At 42.1% G+C, this 18,374-nt stretch overlaps 2 protein-coding genes across 6 annotated transcripts in view; one reads left to right on the forward strand and one right to left on the reverse strand.

Annotated features, from left to right (window-relative positions):
• The window catches only part of nme9 (NME/NM23 family member 9), a 40,586-nt gene that overhangs the window by 13,197 nt on the left and 9,015 nt on the right, over positions 1–18,374 (forward strand). Inside the window, exon 16 of one of the 5 annotated variants that reach the window (XM_004555449.6) lies at positions 3,870–4,046. The exons of the other annotated variants lie outside the window; for them this stretch is intronic. Within the exon in view, the coding sequence (XP_004555506.2) occupies positions 3,870–3,931 (62 nt within the window). The 3' untranslated portion in view covers positions 3,932–4,046. Of the gene's footprint in view, positions 1–3,869; positions 4,047–18,374 lie in introns of those variants that run through there. 5 annotated transcript variants of the gene reach the window in all.
• On the reverse strand, positions 179–11,839 carry smarcal1 (SWI/SNF related, matrix associated, actin dependent regulator of chromatin, subfamily a-like 1). The gene is made up of 17 exons (XM_004555448.6): positions 11,123–11,839; positions 10,696–11,041; positions 10,045–10,095; positions 9,670–9,930; positions 9,528–9,578; positions 9,253–9,436; positions 8,932–9,082; positions 6,671–6,832; positions 6,513–6,578; positions 4,846–4,986; positions 4,155–4,373; positions 2,859–2,929; positions 2,541–2,643; positions 1,985–2,167; positions 906–1,006; positions 606–702; positions 179–501 (listed from the first exon to the last, which is right to left on the reverse strand). The coding sequence occupies exons 1-17, from the start codon at positions 11,453–11,455 to the stop codon at positions 322–324; spliced, it is 2,700 nt and encodes an 899-aa protein (XP_004555505.3). The 5' UTR covers positions 11,456–11,839; the 3' UTR covers positions 179–321.

Below are 18,374 nucleotides of genomic sequence, written 5' to 3' on the forward strand. Positions count from 1 at the left end.
ATTATTGCTAATATATATTGTAATATATCTATATCACTAAAGCACTTCTGGATGGATGCAAACTGCATTTCGTTGCCCTGTACCTGTGCATGTGCAATGACAATAAAGTTGAATTCTATTCTATTCTATTCTAAAGGATGTCAAAAGGATGGTAGAAAAAAATCTTCACATTTTCCTGTATTAGCAAAACAAAAAGATTTATTGTAGTTTTCACCCATTAAAATAACTTTCAACTCAGTGCAGGCATGATGTAGCTGAGATGTAGGACTAGGCTTTGCTCCATGGGCAAACCCAAAAAATGATGGCAATAAAATTGGTCAATCATTGGTCTTTGTAGCTCCACTGCTTGCCCGTACTGGTGCCGTGGTGCTGAGCAGACGTGGTTTCGGGCGGAGTGTCCTCCCAGTCATTTGCGGCCTCCAACAAGATGGCCTCATCCATGTCGTCATCTGCAGAGAATGATCTCTGGAACATCTCCATGATGCTCCTCTGGGCAGGATCCTAGACAAACAGAAATAATCAGTGTGTTTTAAAACATAAATGTATATGTAAAAACTCTTAACAACACTATACATTATTAATTTACATACAAATACACAGTTTACCTTGGAGTGGAAGCTGGTGTTTTCTGCAGTTTCCGAGAGGTTTGCCTCAGAAAGACCCACTTGCTCCAGGACATTCATCTTTTCCTGGATCATGGGCCTGGAATGATACATAAATAAATATCAGTCCAGCCCTTCACTCACTGTTTGTCACAATATGCACACCAGTCAGCCCACATTAACCCCTCCTCCTCCCTCTGCTGTTACAGACCAAGACTAATGAATGTTGCAGGAAACAGTCTGAATAGCCACATAAATGCCTGTAGTTGGGTCATACAGTATTTCCTCCTGATTGACACATACCATAGGTGATCATCAGCAGTTCCCTTGGCAACCAGGTAGTGAATGTTCACACTGCTGGTTTGTCCAATACGATGAACTCTATCCTCTGCCTGAATGAGAACCTGCAGTGGAGGAAAAAAGCTTTTTCCTTTATAGCAAAAAAGAGCAAAGGAGTTTCACAGCTTTAGAGAATGATTCTGGCTTTTCATTTAGCTGCAGTGACCCCAAAAGGCCAAAGACTCCTCAAGAAGAAAAATCGATGAAAAGACATTATTCAAGCTTTTAATTTATCTGCCGACAGCTGAAATTAAAGCACTAGTTTCCACCTGGAACTGAAGCTGTGGCTGAATATGTGCTTATAATGAGTCACATTTTTTCTGCATTCGACTCCTTTAAAAAAAAAAAAAAAAAAAAAAATCTAACCCGCATAAGATGTGTGCTTCTGGGAAATGTCTCCTTTCAGGTTTTGGGGGAATTTATCACATTGTGGGTATAAGAAACAGAGCGACATAATGTTTCGAAGGCTACCAGGAAAAAATAACCTAAACACATGGATGATTACTAAAACACACACTATGGCTGGATTATAACATATAATCTAATGTCATAATGTAATTTTGTGTTCTCTGTTACCAGAAAAACTGTGGTGTTCATGAAAGCGCAGTTCCTCTAAAGGCCACTTGAGGGTAGCTTAAAACGTGAGTCAATCCCCACAGACTCCCATATTAAAATTACTCTGCTTTAGAGATTAAATTAACACATTTATTGTCTTGTAAAGAGCAGATTATTATTTATTTTTTCTTCTCGGTAACTAATTTATCTTTTCATAACAAAAGTGCTTTCATATCTTATATTTTCAATTTCCTTTCCCTATTTAAAAGTTAAATGCTGACAACCAGTATTAATACAGTAGCCCTCTAATTTTCGGATTCAGCTTGGTAGCATTAGAACACTTCTTGTTCTATATTTGATGTGTGGGCCGAGAAGCAAACCGGAGCTTTTTAAACAGCGGGATTCCAAAATATTAAAGAATGGTGTTACTGACAGTGTCCTTTCAGTGACAGCGGAGTGTTTTGCAGGGACAGCTTTCCATGTCTCACCCCGGGGTTCCAGAAAAGCTCAGCGAAGATCACCAGGTCTGCAGAGTGCAGGGTTAGGCCCATATTAGCTGCAGTGATGGACAGTACCGCCACACAGGTCTTGGCTGAGTACTGAAACCTTTCGCACAGTTGCTGTCGCTCCGCTGATGGAGTGCTCCCATCAATGCGGATAAAACCGACATTCTGAGGAGGAAGTAAACCTTTGTTATTTTCTGAAAACAATCACTCAAAAATAATGACTTATTGCAGCAGACCAAGATAAATCACCAAATTAATTAAATAATCCCATCCTTATTAAACTTGAAAGAACAATAAGTCATAGTAGTAGTGCTAAAGCTCAAATGTGCTCAGAGCCGCCCACACTTGTTCTCCACAGCTACTGAAGGACTTGACCCGTTTGACGTTTACTCCCACAAAAGATCTCATCTGAGTAACCGGTTTAAAACAAACAAACAAACAAACAAAAAAGTTAAACTTCATTCTTCTACGTCACAGCTGCATCACTTTCCACTACTAGCCCTTTGTGTGGGGTATCATCAGTATGTGTCTTCCTTACTTTTTTCCCCAGCTCGGTCGTGATATGATCCAGGACTAATTTATGATGGGCAAACACCAGAAACTTCTCCCTCCCACACTCCAGCATGTCTATGATGTACTCCCTGAGAGGGACAGAACAACATACTGCAGAGCTGAACCATTTCAAAAAAACATTGAAATATTCAGTCTTTATCTGAAGTCTTGGTTATCTCCAGTGCGGTGCAATCATAATGCTCTGACAAAAGATTCTCTTTCATTTTACATTTTAATCTCAGCGCTCATCAAATATAAGCTGATTCGACTCACTGATCCCCACCATTAGAGGGTCTGTACTTACATAATGGCTTGTAGCTTGGCTTCGGCTGTGTGGTTATAAAAGACGAGGAGGGCTTCCTTCTCTTCCATTTTCTGAAAAAGAGATAAGGAACATCACAAGATAAGAACTGACAGGAGATTCTGTTTGATGATTTGATAAGACTGCCATTACTCGGAGGAGTACTGTGATTATGCACAATCAAGCTCAGCGACTCACTCCCATCGGGCCGTATAAACACTCCAATGAGGCTGGGCCGGAGAATTCTGGGTCGTTTAAAAGCATTTGTGTGCGCTTGAGGCTCGAGGACTGAGCCAATACATCTGATTACCTTGGGCTAACTAAAAGCTTCCTCAGCCTCTTCTTAACAGATTTGTCTTTTTAGTCACAGTCTTTGTTATGAATTTTGTATTTTAGGAGCGTACAAGCAATACAAGTGAAGACATAAAACAAATCCTACTTTTGCAGATATTGTGATATTTTATAACTACTGAAATATACACTCAGGCACTTTGATTTTGACCTGCTTTTGTCTTCACTCTTTGTGGCACATTCAACAAAGAGCTGGAAACATTCCTCAGAGGTTTTTGGTCCATATTGATGCAGATTTTTTGGCTGTACAACCATAAATTACATGGTCAGCAACAATACTCAGGTAGTGTCTGGTTTTTAAAGGATGCTCAGTTGGTACTAAGGAACCAAAAGGGTTCCAAGAAAATATCCCTGACACTATTGCACCACCAGAAGCCCGAACCAATGATTCAAAGTAGGATGGATCCACGTTTTCATGCTGTTTACACCAAATTATGACCCTTCTGTTGTCCTATTTTGCTGCACCTGTGAACTTTAGCCCAGTGCTGCTGTAGCCTATCTGCTTCAACGTGTTGTGTGTTCAGAGATGCTCTTCTGCAGGAGTGGTTATATGAGTGGCTTCCTACCCAGTCTGGTCATTCCCCACTGACCTCTGACATCAACAAGGCATTTTCAGAGAACTGCCACTCACTTAATAATAAATAATCACTTTCTCCTTCTCAGACCATCCTCCGAAAACTGTAGAGATGGATGTGCGGGAAAATCAGGAGTTTTGGGAATACTAAGACCAGGCCAGCTCATTTTGACCATGACTATAAATGTATTGAGCTGCTGCCATGTGATTGGCTAATTAGATGAGAAGTTGAAAAGGTACACTCAATAAAGTGTCCATTGAAAGTATATCCATCAGTTCTATGATTTCCTGATTATGTAGAAATGATTAGAAAACACAGTATTCAAATTCTATTACCTTCCCGGGTTTCAAAGGTTTCAACACCTATGACTTACATTGCGATGTCCTTTGGCCAGCTGCTTGGCTGCAGCTGACAGAGCAGCTTTCGTGCGGGTGTTGATCCCATCGATGGTCACCGTGACCACCTTGCGCTGTTTAGCGGGAAGCTGGGAAAGGACCTCAGACTTGAGACGGCGCAGCATCAGACACTCCTCCAACAACAGCTTCAGCTCTCCAAGATTAGAAGAGCCTGTGTAGTCCCAGCCCCAGGTCATCTGTAGGTGCAGTGAAAGGCAAAAAAATAAAAGAACAGGTGATAGTGGGAATGACTGGTGGAAAATAAAATGTGGCATGTAAAAGTTCAAATGTTATACTTGGAAAGAGTTGAATGTAAACTTTAAGATTTTTTCTTTCTTCTACAAAAATTTGCTTTAATAAAAGTCAAACATGTGTTTAAACACCAATACACCAGTCATAAGCTTACACTGGTTTTACAGCATGCACTAACTGTAACCTCATAAACCTGTTGTGTACTTGTCAGCAGTCCTATGAATTATTTAACCCATTTTGCAAATGCTAGACATCTCCGATCAAGAACTGGACACTTTACAAAGTAGGCGAGGCACAGATATATCTGCTGGCTAGTCTTCTAATAGTCTCATGTGTCCTGGAGTCACAGCCACATACAAGTAAACAGCACTAAACATCAATTAGTGTAGCAAAAATTCTTTATAGTTAACAGACTACCTGTCTGGCATCACAATAGCGGATCCCAAACTCATGGAAGCGTGGAAAGAGTGTCGGTCTGACGGCCAAAATCTGAGTGTACAGCTCAGCCGGTCTGGACATGGCGGGGGTCCCCGACAGGAGAATCACTCTCTTCGCTACCTGAGGATGGAAAGACGGACAACTCTGATCACAGAGAACTGTTTACTCAGTCTAGTCCATGGGAGCAAATTATATATTTTGATTTGATTACCGTATTTCCCGGACTACAAAGCGCACCTGAATATTAGCCGCACAAGCTAAAATCAGTGGAAAATCCTGTTTTGTACATACATTAGCCGCACCTGACCAAAAGCCGCAGGTGTTTCAATGTTGACTTATCATATGTAAGAGAATATGCACAAAGGGAATTGTCAGGAAAGAGATGGCTGTTTGGAGACATCACTTTTATTAATATTTTGAAAAACAAGTTATGGGTACATATTTGCATAACTTTTTAGGTATATGTGCAAGTAGCGGTAATTACAAGTACGAAACATGTGCTGTGCTTCATAAATGAGTAACAAATGTAGTACATAACAATAACCTACAGCACACCAGAAAAATAGATTCGGACTACCTTTTAGGCTCAGGTGCAGCGACACGGCTTTAACAAGAAGAAAAGTCAGTCATTCACCACCATCTTCCTGCGCACTAAAACCACCAAAGTCCTCTTCTCCAGTGTCGGAAACGAACAGGCTCAGGATGGCTACGTCATCCACTCTCAGCTTCTTTCATTCGTTGTCACTTACAAAACCAAAGAAATCCTCGTTGTCAGTGTCAGAGTCGAACCCCCTCTGAAGGGCCGTGGCAGTGTCTTCCTCTCCATAATGCAGCAGTCCAGCCCTTTGAAATCCGTTGGTGATCGTGGATGTTTTCACACTTTTCCACGCTGTCAGGTTCCACCGGTGGAGTTGAGCATAACTTGCTTTTCGCAAGTTTATCGCCGCTCGTCATCCACGACTTCCGCTGAACGCGTAGCGTTAATTTGAAGTTTGTTTTTCGCGCTACTTGTACAGCACTATGTTGCCTGGCGGATGGACACGTGACCAACATACCACTCTTGAACCCCGATACTGTGTGTCTGATCACATGCCCTCCTGCCAGTCAACGTAGTGCCGTACAACAGCGGAACAAACAAAATAAATCCTCTTACGATATGACAAAAATCTTGGACAATCCATAGAAAAGCCGCACCTGACTAAAAGCTGCAGGGTTCAAAGCTTGTGCAAAAAGTAGCGGCTTATAGCCCGACAATTACGGTACATGTTTTTAATCTTGGTGGAAAAATAACCATGATATTAATAGTCGCATGGACTGTGGATTTCGCTTAAATTGTAAATTGCAGAGAAACAGATAATTGTCTGATGGCAGAAATCCCAGATCTGTTTGCCTTCAAAATTAAATCAATTGTTCAGCCAGCCTATGGGCTATCTGACACACAGATTTACTGAAATCTGGGCCTTACCTGAATTTTAATGAATTATGAGGGGAAACCGTTCAAATATAATCTAATAACAAATCTAATTTGTGACCCATGCAAAGGAAGGAGGAAAAAACAAACAATCCCTATGGTGTATCTAACAAAATTATTAATCCCAGTAAAACATTAAATAAAAGTGAGAGAGAGAGAGAAAAAAAAAAAGTACCTTCAGCAGAGGCAATGCTGCTTTACAACGAGCAGTCTTCATGTTTTTCAGAAAGTGAGACTCATCCTACACAGAACGACACGTCAGCGAGGATTTAGGAACCTTAACCTGAACATGAATGTGAACTGAAAACAGCCATGTTTAAATAATAAGCTCACCATGATGAGAACATTGAAGGGATTTCCTGGCTGCTGCTTGTCCATCCTGCTCAGTAGGTCATAGCTGATGATGTTGATCAAACCAGACCGCAGACTGTCTTTGGCCTTCACCACTACGTTGATGCTGTCAGGAGTCAAGGAGGGAAGCCAGCGTCTGAAGGCCTGCAGGCACAGATAAAGGTTCGTGTGAGAGAGACAGACTGAAAAAACACTCTCAAAGCATCAGGATTGGTCTAACTAGCACTGGGATCCCACCAGTTTCTTAAATTTATAGCCAACATTACTTTGTGAATAACAGCCAATTTATGTTTTTCCACCACAAATAATTCATGGTAACCACTGCAAGAGTGCTCCCATTGAAAAACAATCAATCATGCAGTTTAGAAAAACTGCCCACTGACAATTCGCTTACTCTCTTGCCATTCGCTTGTCAGCCCAGTTTAAACTCATTAAATTATAGCTCCTGTGCTGTGCTGTACATTTGGCCCAAAGCACAAGACTAACAGACAGAGGAAGTGTCCTTTAATGGGACGACATCCGGTGACTGGGATTTCAACCTCTGATAAGAGGACTGCGTTTCGTCCTATTTTGGGGCGGGAGGGGGGGCTGTGAAAGTGAGTGAAATTGGTTTTGAAAATGCACTGCTGCTGCAAGTTAAACAAAAAAAATAGATGCTACAGAACATAAGACACGGATGGTCACTGACACTAGAAAGTACTGAAAGACAGGGACAAAGAGATGTTAATATTTCAAAGTCAACCATTTTTGGCTAGCAGACCAGTTGCCACTGGTTTTCAGTGTTACCTTTTTGGCCTGCTTCCCTTCATTAATATGGATCACGCTCACGTTCTGCGTCAGTTGCTGTTCATCTGCTATAGATAGTTTTTTTATGCTAAATGGTCGCTTTACTTGGTCCTAAGGACCCCAAAGCGCTTTACACTATACACAATCATCCACCCATTCACACACACATTCACACACTGGTGATGGCAAGCTACATTGTAGCCACAGCCGCCCTGGGGCGCACTGACAGAGGCGAGGCTGCCGGACACTGGCGCCACCGGGCCATCTGACCACCAGTAGGCAACGGGTGAAGTGTCTTGCCCAAGGACACAACAACCGAGACTGTCCAAGCCGGGGCTCGAACCGGCAACCTTGCGATTACAAGACGAACGCCCAACTCTTGAGCCACGATCGCCCCAAGGCCTGAGGACACAACGACCGAGACTGTCGGAGCCTGAGATTTCTTTTTTCTCCAGTTTCTTCTATTCTTTAGAGGCTAATAGCTCTTTGAATCACCTTGTTGGTGCAACAATACTATTTTTTCCCCTTTGTCAAATTGTGTTAACATTGGCAATTTTTGCAGACTGAACTAAAGAGATTGGAATAAATTATGATTTTTTGTGAATATGGTCTTTGTAGAGACAACAATGTTTCACCCCAGTGTTGTGTAGCGTCACAAAAAAGAAATCCTCTGGTCAGGTACAAGGACTGGGCTGAAAATGAAGCAGTTGATACCCAAATAAAAACTTGGCAAGACCTTCAGAAAGCCATTTTAAAAATGACATCAAAGACTGTCTACTTGGATGCAAAATATAAAGAAATGAGGGGTGACTCAAGACTTTTGCACAGCACTGTACCTAAGATTACAATTTCCCAGTCTACTTTTCTTTGTCACAAAGAAACAGAAAACTTAATATCAGTTTTATTTTTAAGTAGATAAAAAGCAAGCCATGTGAATATGTTTCCTGTGGATCTGGTAACAAATAACTGATGTTTTTCTCTGTTTTGAAAAGTTCAAGATGAAACAAGTAATCATTTAACTTGAAAAGAACTAATTAACAGTGCATTTAAATATTTGATTTCAGGATAAAAACAGTCAAAGGAAAGGAGTCAAATAAATACACCATGTATTAACACCTCCACCATAAATCAGTGCTTCACAGTTCTAATTTGTCACCCATGAGACAAAGAAATGGAAGCATTAAATTCAAGGCTGCCATCTTCGCTGCTAAGATAAAGCACCTAACAAAGAGCAAGAAGTCCACAGGGAACCACATTAACATTCTTCAAATGCAGAGAGAGTTAAGCAGAAACCAGGATTATAATGTGGAGAACAGAGTTTGAGTCAAAGGACAGTAGAAGGATATCCTTAAGACGGCGCGTGCTGACCGAACGTGACGCTATTAAATGGAAACAAAGCGATGAACTCTAGCACCTCTTAAGTAATGAGCTTATTTTTCTTTAGGCACAGTTTTTACCTCAGCCCAGGTGAATCGTACAGAGGACGGAGTCACCACCAACAAAGGCCACTCCTTTTTGTAATAAGCTGCTATACAGATGGCCTGAATAGTCTTTCCCAGGCCCATGTCATCAGCCAGGAGGAGGCGGCCCTGTTTAGACACTGCAAAGCTGCAGAGACAGAAGGAAATATTTAAGATAAAAGGTCATTACTGGAATGTCTCACAAACAGTGGCTTTTAATGTGCACACATAGAAGAAATTACAAATAAATAACTGTTTATTGTTATTATTGGCTACACTGCTTAGAAAGAGCAATAATGACTACCCAAAGAGACCTACTTGACTCCCTCCCTCTGGAAGGGCATGAGGCTTCGGGTGAGAGAGGGGTCGATGCTAGAGAGGTCTGCCTCAGGGACGTTTAAAATCCTGGCTTCAGTCCCATCAAACCTGGCAGAGAAAGCCTGGATTATTGCCCTGGGAAGAGGCTCCACCTCCACTGCTGCTATCCCACTGAGGAGATCCACTGGGTATGGAACACAGCGCGGTAAGACAAGATGGCAAATGTAACAGGGACATTGGTAGACCTGCTAAATAAAGCCAGTGTCATTACTCACTGAGTCTCTTATAGTCCTCGAGTGAAAAATTCCACTTTCTTGTTTTCATGTCTGCCACAGACAAAAAAAATCTGAGATCAGAAACCACAAAAGCAAAGAGACTGTCAAAAAAACAAACATAATCAAATAAAGCCACTGTTACCGTAGTTCTTTGTTGGCATTTGCTTGAATGCTGCAATGACATCAACATGGTAGCCAATGTCCACCTCAAACTTTGTCTGGGACACCAGAATGCACTGGCCCTGCAAAGTGGCTCCGGGCTTCTGCCAGCCATTACATAACTTGAGCAGCGCTGCCAGGGCCGTGCCGTCCCGAGCTCGGCTGGTGGCCTCCGTCACGTCCACCGCTTCCATTCCCTCCAAAGGTCTCAAAGACACCGAAGGAATGGCAGCTGCTTCCTCCACTGCAATACGGGGTCAAGAAAAAAAGTAATGATTTAAGACAGAGTTTGTTTAAAAACAGCAGCGTGCATGAGTTGAGCTCCTGAATATGGAAGATCCTGTGAATACTTCCGTACTTAGCTGTCGGTAGTCTTCTAGACTAAAGTTCCACATCTTGGTGGCAGGATCTAAGGCAGAAAATTGCATTTTTAATTCCAAAAGCCAGCAAAATCAGTATATAATACAAAATAACTATTTTAAAATTGCTAATCATCCTATATAGGATTAGAGATTTATGTTCATAAAAGAAGATAACAGTTTTTACAGTTTTTGCATTAACTGTTTAGGAATTACAAAAATTTTATATATATTTTCAGAGACTAATTCAAGCAGAGAATAATTGACTGGTAAGCAGTTTTATGGCCAGGTGAGGCCTGTTCCCTTTTATGACAAAAGAAACTGACATAATATCTAAAGCTGATCCAAAGTGTTGAATTTGTGCTGTAATTTTAAATATGACATCCAATGAGATCTCAGTGCAGTGAGGGAGGCCAAGTGCATGATCATAAGAAAAACTCAAGAAAACAACTTGACAGCATCTAACCAAGTCAATAACACTTTTAGGAGGTAGGTGTCACATTGTAAATGTCTAGTCACATGGTTGATATGACTGTATACCAATGGCTTTTGGTGGTCTTCAAGAGTAACAAGCACTGAAAATTCACTGCAAAATTCACGGAGTAACATATCAGCTGCAAAACAGCACAGTAAGCATCTCAAACACTTACCATAGTTTTTTGAGGGGATGGACTTGAAAACAGCAATAAGCCCTGCATGGTAGCTCACTTCTACCCTGAAACGGTCTTCTGTGTGAGGTACACATCTTCCCCTTACAGAGATGGCAGGCTTTTTTGCAGGTACGACATTTGTAGAGGTGGGGTTAGAGGAAAGCTGTGCCACTTGACTCTGAGCAGGTTTACTGGGCTGCTTGTAAAATGAGCCAACTGCACCTCCGGAGCTGCTGGATGAGAGTTGATGTTTGCCCTGAGCTGGCCCCACGGGGATGCTTCCTTCAGGAGACAAGACGGAGCTCCTCAAATGTTGACTTACCAGAGGAATTGAGTTAGTAAGAGTCTGCAGAGACATATAATACGAAGCATTATAAAACTATCCTCACCGACAGTAAATGACTGCACATTTAAGCATAAACCTCACCTGGTTTGAAGATGCAGAATTACACACAGTGCTTTGGTTGAAGTGGCTGCTAGTGCCAGGCAGCTGCTGCTGACTTTGGCTCTGTGGTTCCCTTTTTAAGGGAGGGGGGAAGCATTTTGGTCCCGAGACTGAGGTTTCTCTGTGCTGAACTGAGGCAACAGGATCCGGACTCTGTTTGGGGAGCTGTGTTTGCACTGAAGTACTTTTGGAGCCTACTGAGGGCTTAACATTGGTGCTGTTAGCCTGTCCAAGTCTTTGGGCTCGTCTTTCTAAAGCCTTCCGCCTGTTCTCCTCAATCATTCGCTGTTGCTCTGCAGTCAGCTGATTAGACATGTTGACAGCTAGAGCTATCTAGCAGACATCGGCTACAATCTAAGACACCCTACGTCTGCAAAAAGGTGATCTGTGTAAATCCATGTTGCCTTTTAGAGCTACTAACTTCGTTTTGTTTAACGTTATCTGCACTGCTGCTTCTGTTGCTAATGGTAGCAGCTAGCGACCCTAATCTGGCTGCTAACAGTCAAACTTAGCAACATAATATTATCGGAACAACCACAGTAGCATTAAAGATACTTAAACTTTAAGCCGTCTGAAGCGGATGACCCCAAAATACAATCTAAAAACAGCGAAGTCTGCAAGAATGTCGTCAGCAGAAACTTTTAACGCTAGTTTACAACTTCTTGGTTCAGGATCTGGCGCGCAGGAAGTGACGTAGGAAAACAAGTCGGCACGTGCAGGTAGTGAAGGCAAAAATAATCTACTCTTGAGAAACTACAACGACTACAGGGACGTTTTTATTGCCATTAACCACGGCTTTAAAAAAATCATTTTGTACTGATAAAAACCGCGAATATGTTATCTTAAAAAAACAGGAAAATATTTATTTATTTTGCAATTTGTGATTCTCCACTATGAAGGTGACACTATTGCTACCGAAGTTTACGTAAAACATTTACATTTGTCTCTAATTATCAGTTAATGTGAGTATTTTTCTGCTCTAGTACGCACATTTTGTTAATACTTCTTACGTAAGACATCTAGTTAAAGAGAAAATGGAGAGGTTTGGAGGGGGGTTATGCTGTTATGCTGACTTTAGCTCAGTATTTCTATAGTTTAACTTAATCATTTTCTGCTGGACCATCTCTAATTTGCCTAAACATTTTATGGTCGAAAGTTTAGACGTATAAAATGATTTCTTCTCCAGCCAGTGGAGGAGCAGTCATTCACAATCTTACCTTCATATATGGTCACAAGGGCGATTGTGGCTCAAGAGTTGGGAGTTAGGGTTAGGGTTAGCCCTCTGACCACCACCAGTGGTCAGAGGGCCCGGTGGCGCCAGTGTCCGGCAGCCTCGCCTCTGTCAGTGCACCCCAGGGTGGCTGTGGCTACAATGTAGCTTGCCATCACCAGTGTGTGAATGGGTGGATGACTGGATATGTAAAGCGCTTTGGGGTCCTTAAGGACTAGTAAAGCGCTATATAAATACAGGCCATTTACCATCTATTTAGACTTTGATTATTTTCCAAGGAGTTCCAGGGTCAAGTAAGAAGGTAAGCCCACATATTTCTTTTCCACAGAATACTCTCCACAAACATCTCCAAATTTTTAAAACTATGGATTCTCGACAGAAGAGGGATTAATGAGTTCAAGAACAGCAGAACATGTGAACGAAGCATCAGGAGATGAACCACACTAGAACAGTTCATGCAACAATCTGGGATCGACCGGAGCACTTCTTCAGCCTTAAATAGCAGATGATGATGAACAGGCGAGGAAGAAGGTGCATGAGCCCAGAGGGCAAAGACCCGAGGAGTAATCCTACCCCTGAAACACAAAGTCAGGGTTAACTCATTCACACACACTGACAAGGAGAGTTAAGAATGAGGAAAAGAGAAAATGTTTCATTTTTGAGACTTACTCTACTTAGATTTCAAGACAGGTCAAATTAAAATATACCAAGGGGCATTAAAACACAACAATGTAGAATTTTCATGGATATCAAAATAATTGCAGCATTCGTTGTGGCAGTCAGGACGCTGATTGCCTGATCCCTTCATGGCTGTCAGGTTCAATGGTTTAGGGTCTTGTGTTAGACTACCAATCACACCAAGTAGACAAGGAAACCTTGCCTTGCAGGACTACTCACATGAAGTGAACACCTAAATCCTTTTTCCCATTACTCTTAATTGTTTTGCCATATTTATGTACAAAATTGCATTGGTACTTGTACTTGAATTATTAGAGTCTTTTGGCAATGTCTGTGCACACAAAATGGGTTTATTTAATCAGCCAGTATTCAGACATTTTTTGATATGTGTGTCGTGTCCCAAATTACAGATCCTGATTTGATTTTATGCAGAGAATGACCAGTCAAATTTTCAGGCTTTGATCTTTAATCGCTTTTGGTGTATTCATGTTCAGAAAATACCTCGATATGAAAGAACATGCTGGAAGTACCTGATGGAGTATTTTGATATATTAGCAATCATTGTATATGTTATAACATTTTTTGGCAAATCAAGTAGAAGCACAACAGTAATTTGACATAGAATGACCCATTTGTTTTATTCCAAGCGTGGTTCAGCTTGCACCAGCGTCCGTCAGTTCATCATCTTCCTTTAAGGCATTTTTTCCTTCTGATTGGTTACCTCTAACAAACCAAAAAGGGTTTCATTTAGTAACGTTGCCTATATTTTATACATGGCACTGCACAGGATCTGCGTGACAAAATATTGTAAAGAGCATAATAAGTCCACTTTAAAGATTTAAAGAAGCTTTGTCTGAGTCTCAAGTGCTGGGTGATGGGTATACAGATACATGTGTACAAATATGAGTTTTTTCCCAGAAAAACCATCAGAAAACAAATTTCTGAGGTCTCCTAACAAAATTCAGCACCAGAATTTTGTAGCTATAACATTTCCTGGTAAAAGGTAGAATGGATCCCAGTGAATAGCAGCAAATTCAGCAAGCCAACACATCATACTGTCTGTTCAAAAAAAAAAAAACAGCTGAAGATGAAAAGAGGATAACTCCTGCAACAGGATAATAACCCCAAACACATCTAAAATTCTACAATGGAGTGCTTCAAAAGGGCCAAGCCATGGCCATCACAGTCCTCCAGCTGAAACACCATCAAAAAATTCACCTCAGAAGTGTAGTTCATGCAAGACAGCCCTAAAATCTACAGAGCTCGAAGAATTTTGAGGGAAGAATGGGTGGAAAAACCCCCCACACATGAACTAAAAGCCTCTTAGCTGACTACGAGCTGCATTTACAAGCATATGGTACTTGTCAGAGGTGGTGTCACAAAGCACTGGCCATGCATGCTCCCCAAAGTTTTGTTTCTGGCTCTTTTTCTTCATGGTTATGTTTGAAACTGTTAAAAAAAAAGAGAGAGAAAAAAAAGTTTTATTTCAAGTACTGAAGAAATTTCTTATTTAACTTCATGTCTTTTGAAGATAATGTCAGCCTCTTCTTCCTTAGCTATGTTTGATCAGCGCTTTAAAGTTTGTCTCAACTTACCTGCTGCTCTCTGGCAGGTAGCTCCATGCCCTCCTGGGTTTTAAATGCACCTTAGAACACACATGCATCAACACTACAATGAGCGGGTGGAGGGAGGTTTGGAGTCTTCTCTCACCCCCGTTCTCTGCGGCCTGCTGGAGCGGGGGGGCTGGGAGGAGGAGTTGGCCGTCCGACTGGGGTCTGGAGTGTGGGGCCTCCCTGCTGCTGCGGAGTCGGGGCGGTCTGCCTCTCCCCACCGCAGGGAAAAGGGTAACACCACCTGGGTCTGGGTGCAGTTCCCCCCTCCAGGGGCGGGGGCACCTAGACCCGGTTTGTAGAGTACGCTTGGGGAGTGTGATTGTGTGTACAGCGTCTCTTCATGTCTGTCTCCACGTTGGTTGAGTGTGGAGTAAGTGCATATGAGAGCATGAGGGTGGGAATGGATGTTTGTATCTGTGTGTGCCTGTATGTCTGTGTCTATATGTCAGGTTGGGTGTCAGGCGCCACCTCTCTGGGGACATCTCAGGCCCTCCAAGGTTTGGAGGCCTATCTCCCCCTACCACCACTTCCCCTGCCGGTGGCGGACTCCCTCAGACATCGGTGCGTTGGTGGTTCTTTGTGTCTGGGGATGGGCGTCCAGGTACACACCGGCTCACTCCTTGGCGGCCGCTTATCGGGGCCTGGAGCCTGGGGCTCGCTCGGGCCACTTCGGAGGTGGGGTGCCCCCGGCCTCTCGGCCTGGGGCTCGGTCACTCAGGCACAGCTGGCTGCCGGCGGAGCTCACGGGCGTGTCACTGCAACCCCCCCTGGCTTCTGCTCTGCGGCTGCTGAGTGAGCCCTCATCTGGGACTCTCCTCAGCTCTTTCTGGGACAGTGGCGCGGCTGCCCCTCTGTTGGTCTTCCTTGGTCTCTTGTGTTCTGGGGGCCTCTGGATGTCTGGAGTTTTGATCTCCTCCATACCTGCTTCACGCCCTGGAGGACGGGGCTGTGGCCCCCCCACACCCTCTAGCAGATCATTACATGAAGGAACCTTTTAAAAAAACAAGCGCGTCCATGCTCACAGGTGTACAAACGGGTGATCACACACACAAACTACACCCTTTTTGGCTCCTACCTCAAAGCACACTGTGTTCTGTTGATCTTATGTGCTGCACAATAATGTTTAACATTTAGTATTTACTGTCATATTCCCATATATCATTGTGATGTTGTTTATTCTATTACTCTTGTTTTCTTCTGCTTGTTTTCTTTTTTCTTTCTCAACAGGTGATCCAGGTGATCGATATATGCATTTTTTTCTCTGCTTATTCTGTTGGTTTTTGTCTTTTGCCCTTCTCCCCCGTCCCTCTTCTCAGCTCTTTTTCTTTCCCTCTTTCTTTCTCCCCTTCTTTCCCCCAGTTAAGTCTGTCCCGTATTCAGCAAGTGAAAATAAAATAAACAAAAGGTGAATCAAATGGACCATTACGGCAAGGCTGGGATGGTCAATTTGGTAAAATAAATCCGTTGGGCATCTTTCTTCGCCTTTAGACAATAATTCTGATGGCAAAAGAGCCAAACGGGACAGGCAAAAAAAAAAAAAAGTTTGTCTCAAAAGTTTAACCATTAACTAAGGGATATCTCCTACATCAGTGAAAGTCAGCTCTTAGCTATCTATAAGACAAAAACTGACTCCCAAACCAGATGTGATGCCACAAATCCTGCCTGGAGGTGTTGAGCTCAGGGGAAACTTTTCAGCAGAGGTGTAAAACTGAATTGTTCCCAGAGAGGATCAAACATACAAACATTTTTTTTCCAAGTAAAGTGGGACTTTTAAGAAAAGGCCTAATTACTTACTCCACCTCTGCTGTTATATAATCTTAGTTTGTGTCTGCTGTTTTTCTCAAAAAGTCCAAAATGACGGTTGGCTTATTTTCAACAGCACTTTAATCAGGCACTACTTTGCACCTGAGATGCGATGTAAGAGCAATCACTGGCAATTATCTGCCAGAATAGAAAAGCAGCAGGAGTGAGAGGTGCCAGTTTAATGTGTCAGTTTACTGTTGGCAATCCATTAAATGCTCACCCCATGGCCACCAGCTTGACCACAGTCATACAAATTCTGACAACCCCCCCTAAAAAACACATTTCAGTTGGCTGACAGGGTCCAGTCACAGGTGTGTTCATTTCAATTGTTCAATCAAGCTGCACAGCTGCCCTGACAAGCCGGATAATTGCTCACCCTTTGTCTACCCAGCTTCCCTGGAGTTGTTCTCTTTTGTAAAAAAAAAATTAACCAAGGCAATTTTCTGAAGTAGCAACTTTAAAATACTTTGAGTATTTTTGATGCTATTTCTACTCCACCGCATTACAGCTAAACGTATTATACTTTTTATTCTGCTGCATTTGTTGGTAGTTAGTGACTGCTTTTTCTTAGATTTAAATTACTACCCAGTAGAATAAAAAGTATAAAGGTCCGAAGGAGCTGCATTAAAGAAAGTAATGAGAGAGGAACTTTGTATGTGAGGGTGGTGCAGGACATCTAACAGCGAGATAGTGGTGAGGTGTGTGGTACGAGTGAGGAAAAGGAGAGCCTGGAGAGGTGGAGGTATGCACTGAAGTGATGAAGAAGTAGAAGCAAGACTGATGAATGGCTTGGATGTGGTGCCAGTGCCAAAAAGACGTGTCGGAGCTGAAGATGTTAAATTTTCATTGGGAGTGACCAAGATAGACAGAATTAGAAGTGAGTTTATCAGAGGGACAGGCCAGGTCGAGCGGTTTGAAGGCAAAGTTAGAGGGAGAAAATGTTGAGATGGCTTGGACATGTGCAGGGTAGGGAAAGTTGATATATTAGAAAAAGATGCCAGAAAGGAGGAGAAGAGGAAGAGCACAGCAGAGAATCATGGATGTAGTGTAGGAGGACACGCAGAGGGTTTGTGTGACAGAGGAAGGTGGGATAGGCCCTATCCCATCTTACATCTCCCACCGCTTACATCTCACCCTATCAGATAGGGTGAGATGTAAGCGGACGATCAGCTGATCTCCCTAAAGGGAGCAGCTTAAAGAAGAAGAAAAAGAAACTACCCAGTAGTATAGTGTAATTCGAATGTGTCATCTTTAATGTCAAACTACCAGGAAAATCTTTGGCTCACTCTGAATAACATCTGTATGTTATTTTGTTTAATTATTACAAATATTAATAAATCATCGTGTGCTCTGGGATTTGTGATGGAAGTGGTTGATGGATTGGGGGTTTTTTTTCTTCCACTTGGGAACCAAATGAATAATTGATTATTTTTTTTAAAGAAAACAGATTAAGACAGTCGTGCTACTTTTTCTTAAGATTCTCATTATAATTTGTCTTTCACAACTTGGTTTGAACATTTGTTTTATGCATCTTTTTATTGCTATACTGCTTAAAATCAGACGCATTTTTAAATTTGTCATCTAACCCTGCACCTCCCCCTTTTCCTTGTTCATACTTGATGATTTGCAATATTGTATCCTCTTTCACCCTATTTATCCATGCCACACAACTACACCATTTACCTGAGATATTACTAATCATTTCTGCTAAATTATTTGTGCTGTGTGATATTTCTGCTAAATTTGTGCTGTGTGATAACTGGATTCTTTTAATAATTAAAGGGAATCCACAACTTTAGTTTCGCCTCTTTTTGCCAGGTGTAAAGGCAGAAAACACCTACCCCCTTAAAATAAGATAAAACAAACACCGGTGTCACCTTTAACTTAACGTCTCCTTGTATCCCTGAAA

The sequence above is a fragment of the Maylandia zebra genome, linkage group LG16 (assembly GCF_041146795.1).
Source record: "Maylandia zebra isolate NMK-2024a linkage group LG16, Mzebra_GT3a, whole genome shotgun sequence".
Taxonomy (NCBI): Eukaryota; Metazoa; Chordata; class Actinopteri; order Cichliformes; family Cichlidae; genus Maylandia; species Maylandia zebra.

Bases quoted from the DNA above. Each gene is read 5' to 3' on its own strand.
- smarcal1 (XM_004555448.6), bottom strand. From the start codon at position 11,455: ATGTCTAATCAGCTGACTGCAGAGCAACAGCGAATGATTGAGGAGAAC. The intron at 6,833-8,931 runs GTAAAAACTGTG...CTGTGCCTGCAG, and splicing joins TACGATTCACCTGGGCTGAG to GCCTTCAGACGCTGGCTTCC. The intron at 2,930-4,154 runs GTAAGTCATAGG...TCTCTTTTTCAG, and splicing joins TGGCCAAAGGACATCGCAAT to AAAATGGAAGAGAAGGAAGC.